This window comes from Drosophila arizonae, chromosome 2 (assembly GCF_054131065.1).
Source record: "Drosophila arizonae isolate 15081-1271.41 chromosome 2, UAZ_ARI_1.0, whole genome shotgun sequence".
In the NCBI taxonomy this organism is placed as follows: Eukaryota; Metazoa; Arthropoda; class Insecta; order Diptera; family Drosophilidae; genus Drosophila; species Drosophila arizonae.
In genome coordinates this window covers 28,944,033-28,948,461 of record NC_142922.1, presented here as the reverse complement: position 1 = coordinate 28,948,461, position 4,429 = coordinate 28,944,033, and the positions used below count along the sequence as shown (strand labels likewise).

The following is a 4,429-nucleotide window of genomic DNA, read 5'->3' as shown; positions in this document are numbered from 1 at the left end:
CTATAAAGTTTCAGTTCAATTCAAATGTTGGCGGTTCAACGCGTTGCTTACTGCCAAATCGCACGATAGCTAGCTTTATAGCGATAGCTATCGATAAACGATATCTAGTTTTCTGGGCTTTAACAAAACTAAAAGTCGCGTCGAAATGAAGTTGCAAAGTTTATTATTAATATGCGCGCTTTTTGGCGCCGCCGTTGCTAGCGAAACCCCCAAAGTGAAAATCGGCGTTAAGAAGCGTGTGGAAAACTGCACGCGAAAAGCCAAAGGCGGCGACTTAATTCATGTGCACTACAAGGTAACGATGCATAGGATTTGCCGGACACGTCAGTTTTAGTTGTTTATTTAATTCATATGAATGCACAGAGTTTCATAAAGTTAATAAGTGTTTGTCAATACAATTTTACATGCTGTGAGCAAACTGACTAAAACTCAGTTGTAAAGACCTCCGCCACAGTTAACTTTAATAGGCATACATATGTATACCTATCGTGCAATCCAGCTACAGTTTGAGAGTCACTGCACCTGGGGTTATATTTTGAGAGATTAGAAGAGAGCTTTTAAGCACTTAATGTGAATGACATATTTATTAATAGATTACATTTGGCTCCGCAGGGCACTCTACAAGATGGCACCGAATTTGATAGTAGCTACAATCGTGGTAAGCCCTTCTCCTTCACCCTGGGCGCTCGCCAAGTGATCAAGGGCTGGGATCAGGGTCTCTTGGGCATGTGCGAGGGCGAACGCCGCACCTTGACTATACCGCCAGAGCTCGGCTATGGCGCCAGTGGTGCAGGCGGTGGCAAAATACCGCCCAACTCAGTGCTAGTATTCGACGTGGAGATGATGAAGATTGACGCGAAGAATAGCGGGGATGAACTGTAAATCAAAATAAGTAATATTTCCAAATGTACAACAACAGTGTGTTAATAAAAACAAAATATATATTTAAAGCAAGTTCTTGTAAACATAAACTAAGCTGTGTGGCTGTTGTTGGCGTTGGGCCGCTCCTCCACCTCGTCGAAGTGACGTCGCATCATGCGATGCTTCTCCAAGGCGGTTCCCTGTATGAAACGCTCGCCACAGGTGCCACATATGAAGGGGCACTCGCCCGTGTGCTGCTGCAGATGGAGTTTCAGATCCTTCGCCTGGCGATAGCTCTTGTCGCAGTAGGTGCACTTGTGTGGCTTCAATCCGCTGTGCGTCAACATGTGTCGCTTTAGCTTGTCGGACCGGGCGAAATCCTTGCCGCAGACCGTGCAATGGAAGGGCTTCTCGCCCGTGTGCATTCGCCGATGAGACATCATCTCCGAGTGCCGCGGAAAGGCCATTTCACATAGATCACATTTGAACGGCTTCTCGCCCGTATGCCGACGCATGTGGGTGACCAGTGTCGCCGCCGACTGGGTTTCCCGACCGCAGAGCGAGCAGAGGAACTTCTTGATGGCCTCCTTACGCTTCCGATCCCCATTGATGTGCACATCGCGAATGTGATTGTTGAGGCGCGCCTTCATCTGGTACGTGCGATCGCAGTGCGGACACTGCAGCAGCTGCACATCTTCGGCCGCAATAGAGGGATTAGCCGCCACAGCTGACAGCTGATCTGCGCTGGCTGCATCGCTGATGGCGGCCGCAGGAGCCGACTGCGGATCAATGTTGCCATGCTGCAGCAACATGTGCTGCTGCAGATTCTCTGGCCACATGAATTTGTAGCTGCATTTACTGCACGCCAACTTCTTCTCGACGCTTTGACATTGCGATTGCTTGTGCTGATCCATGATGCTCTGGGATGTAGGGAAACAAAGAGCTCAGAATCTCATCTAGACAACAGGTAAAATCATATCTCTCACCTTGCACACACACTTGAATATGCAGAACTCGCATTCGTGCGGCATTTTGTCGAACCGATGCATCGCTCGCTGGTGCTGGATCATCTCGTATTTGCGCTTGCACTGCACTTTGCACAGCTCGCACACGTAGACGGGTCGCGCGCTTGGCGAGCCCCTCGCCTGCTGCATTTGCAGCTCATCCTCCGTTTCAGAATCGCCCAGTTGCAATTCGTACCCGGATTCATTTGTAATCGAGTAGTTTTGCAAGGAATCGTAGTTCTGGTGCAGCGACAAGGCCAGCTTAAGCTCCAGCTGGATGTGCGCTCGCAGGTCACAGATGCGTTCAAAGTGGAGGTTACAAATCTTGCAGGTGATGCGCTTAAGGCCGTTTGGTTTCGCGGTAGCTGCAATTAGCGTCTCGGCGAGCGGAATATCCTGCTCCCGTATACCATGACGCTTCAGATGCTTCACCAAATAATCACGTCGATAGAACTTGCGGGTACACCATTGGCACGGTATGAGTTTCGATTCCTCCGCATGCACGCTGAGCATGTGTACGGTGAGGGATTTCTTCTTGTCGAACACACGCTTACAATCGTTGCACTCATAGGTTTGATTCTGGGAAAGAAATCAATATGGTTTACATATATGGCGTATATAGATCAATATAAAACCTTGCAGAAATAGCAGATCGATTAATGTATTTCCTCAACTATGCTTGATTAATCTACACATGTCTCATATCTGCTGTGTCTGCATGGTAATTTCAATCTTATATCTCTTACAATAATTCGGTGTTCACGTATATGCGCCTTTAGATTGTGACGCCAGCGGAAGCGCAGCGGACATCTGTGGCAGAGGAAACGTTTCTGAGCATTTTTGCACTGCAGCTCGTTGTGTTGTCGCAGCAGCTGCAGGCTAACAAAGCGCGCATCACAGCGTCCGCAGACATGCGGCGCATCCAGCCAGGCGTGCGCCAGACGTTGATGATCAAAGAGCTGGTATTTACGTTGGTAGCGTTCGTTGCACAGTTCACAGGTGTACTTGGCTTTGGGTATGTTGCACTTCAGCTGCTGCTCATCGACATCCCGCTCAGCATCGCTTTCTGTCTCGGAGCTGTCCAGGTCCATTTCATAGCCCGACTGATTGGTAATGGAATAGAAACGTTGATAAATGCCGGCATCCAGGTCTTTGCGTATGAGCGCTTTTAGCTGCTCCACGCTGATATGCTTGGCATCTGGATAGAAGAGCTCGGCCAGCTCGTGCGGCTGCATATTGGAGCGTGCACCAAATCCAACGATATCCGGATGCTGTTCGAGATGACGTCGCAGATCCGCTATCTTATCGTATTGACTCTGGCATATCATACACTCGATTAGCTTATAGCCATGTGGCTTGCACATGTTTAAATCTATATCCTTGGCCTTTTTACTTTCGCCCAGATTCGCCGACCGTTTTGAGTCCCGATGCACCTTCAAATGCGACTGCAGAGCCTCTCGATGACTGAATTTGCGTATGCAATAAGAGCAGGAAAACCAATCGGTCTTTGACTTATGCGCCCGTGTTGCATGCTGCTTAAGATATTCCGGTCGTTTGAAAATCTTGGGGCATTCGGTACACTTGAAAATGGAACGCTTTACAGTGCGAATCGTTCCAGTTTGCTTCCACTTGCGTGCGCGCTGTTGCAAAGGCAAATCATCAAGGGATCTGTAAATAAAAGCATTAGTTAATAATTAATAATAATAATATAATTTTAATATATATATACTCTTCATCTTCAATATCAGCCTTATATTCTTGTGGCTCTTGTGTATTTGGAGTGCGGCCGGCGGTTGGCTCCACTTCCTGTTTTACTGGCTCGAGCATGTTAAGCGGATCATTGGACTTTTTGTTATCCAGCTCCAAGTCCATATCGTTGGCATTTTGTACTGTTGTGAACTCCGGCAGTTCCGTGCAGGTGATATCATTCTCAGCCTCCTCCTCCTCTGTTTCCATTTTGATCTGCATTTATATACATAAATATGTGAATACCCATTTTTAGTTGCGACTTGACGGTGGTAAACCTCCACATGTTGCTCGGCACACAACTCCATGGGCGCCTCCTGCAAACAGTCGTTGACTGTAGTTTTATTGCTCTCCAGGCGGTCCACATGATTCATCAGGAGCTCATTTGCTGTCAGCGCCTGCTTCACATAATAATAGGCGCCTATTAGCTTTCTCGCACAATTACCACACAGACATTGCGGCAGCTGTTGCGCCAATGTTTCATCCAACTGCAATACATACAATTTTTGATCAGAAGCTATATATATTTATGGGTAAACTTACTTCAATGTGCGTTAGTTCAGCTAAAATATCGGAGAGCTGTTTATCCGGAAATCGTTTGGTGGATGTAGCCAGCTTGTATAGTTTATCCGTGTCTCTTGCATCGCATGTGCGACACATGACGGGTAGCTTCATTATGTTAAAGTTTTAATAATTCTTAGCACATTTACAACACAAAACATAACACAACAAAAATTTGCATGTCCTGTTAATTTACTAAATACAGAGCAGTGCAACTGTGATGACACAAGCACAGGCACGAAACAACGATTGCAAAT

The 4,429-nt window shown here is 47.0% G+C and overlaps 2 protein-coding genes across 2 annotated transcripts; one reads left to right on the top strand and one right to left on the bottom strand.

Annotated features, from left to right (window-relative positions):
* The first annotated feature begins 145 nt into the window (after window positions 1–145).
* On the top strand, window positions 146–950 carry LOC108621711 (FK506-binding protein 2). The gene is made up of 2 exons (XM_018019181.2): window positions 146–295; window positions 613–950. Exons 1-2 carry the CDS (start codon window positions 146–148, stop codon window positions 880–882), a joined length of 420 nt encoding a protein of 139 aa, XP_017874670.1. The 3' UTR covers window positions 883–950.
* Window positions 924–4,426, bottom strand: LOC108621702 (uncharacterized). The gene is made up of 6 exons (XM_018019169.2): window positions 4,155–4,426; window positions 3,890–4,099; window positions 3,595–3,827; window positions 2,612–3,533; window positions 1,848–2,444; window positions 924–1,781 (listed from the first exon to the last, which is right to left on the bottom strand). The coding sequence occupies exons 1-6, from the start codon at window positions 4,284–4,286 to the stop codon at window positions 972–974; spliced, it is 2,904 nt and encodes a 967-aa protein (XP_017874658.1). The 5' UTR covers window positions 4,287–4,426; the 3' UTR covers window positions 924–971.
* Window positions 4,427–4,429: the final 3 nt, after the last annotated feature.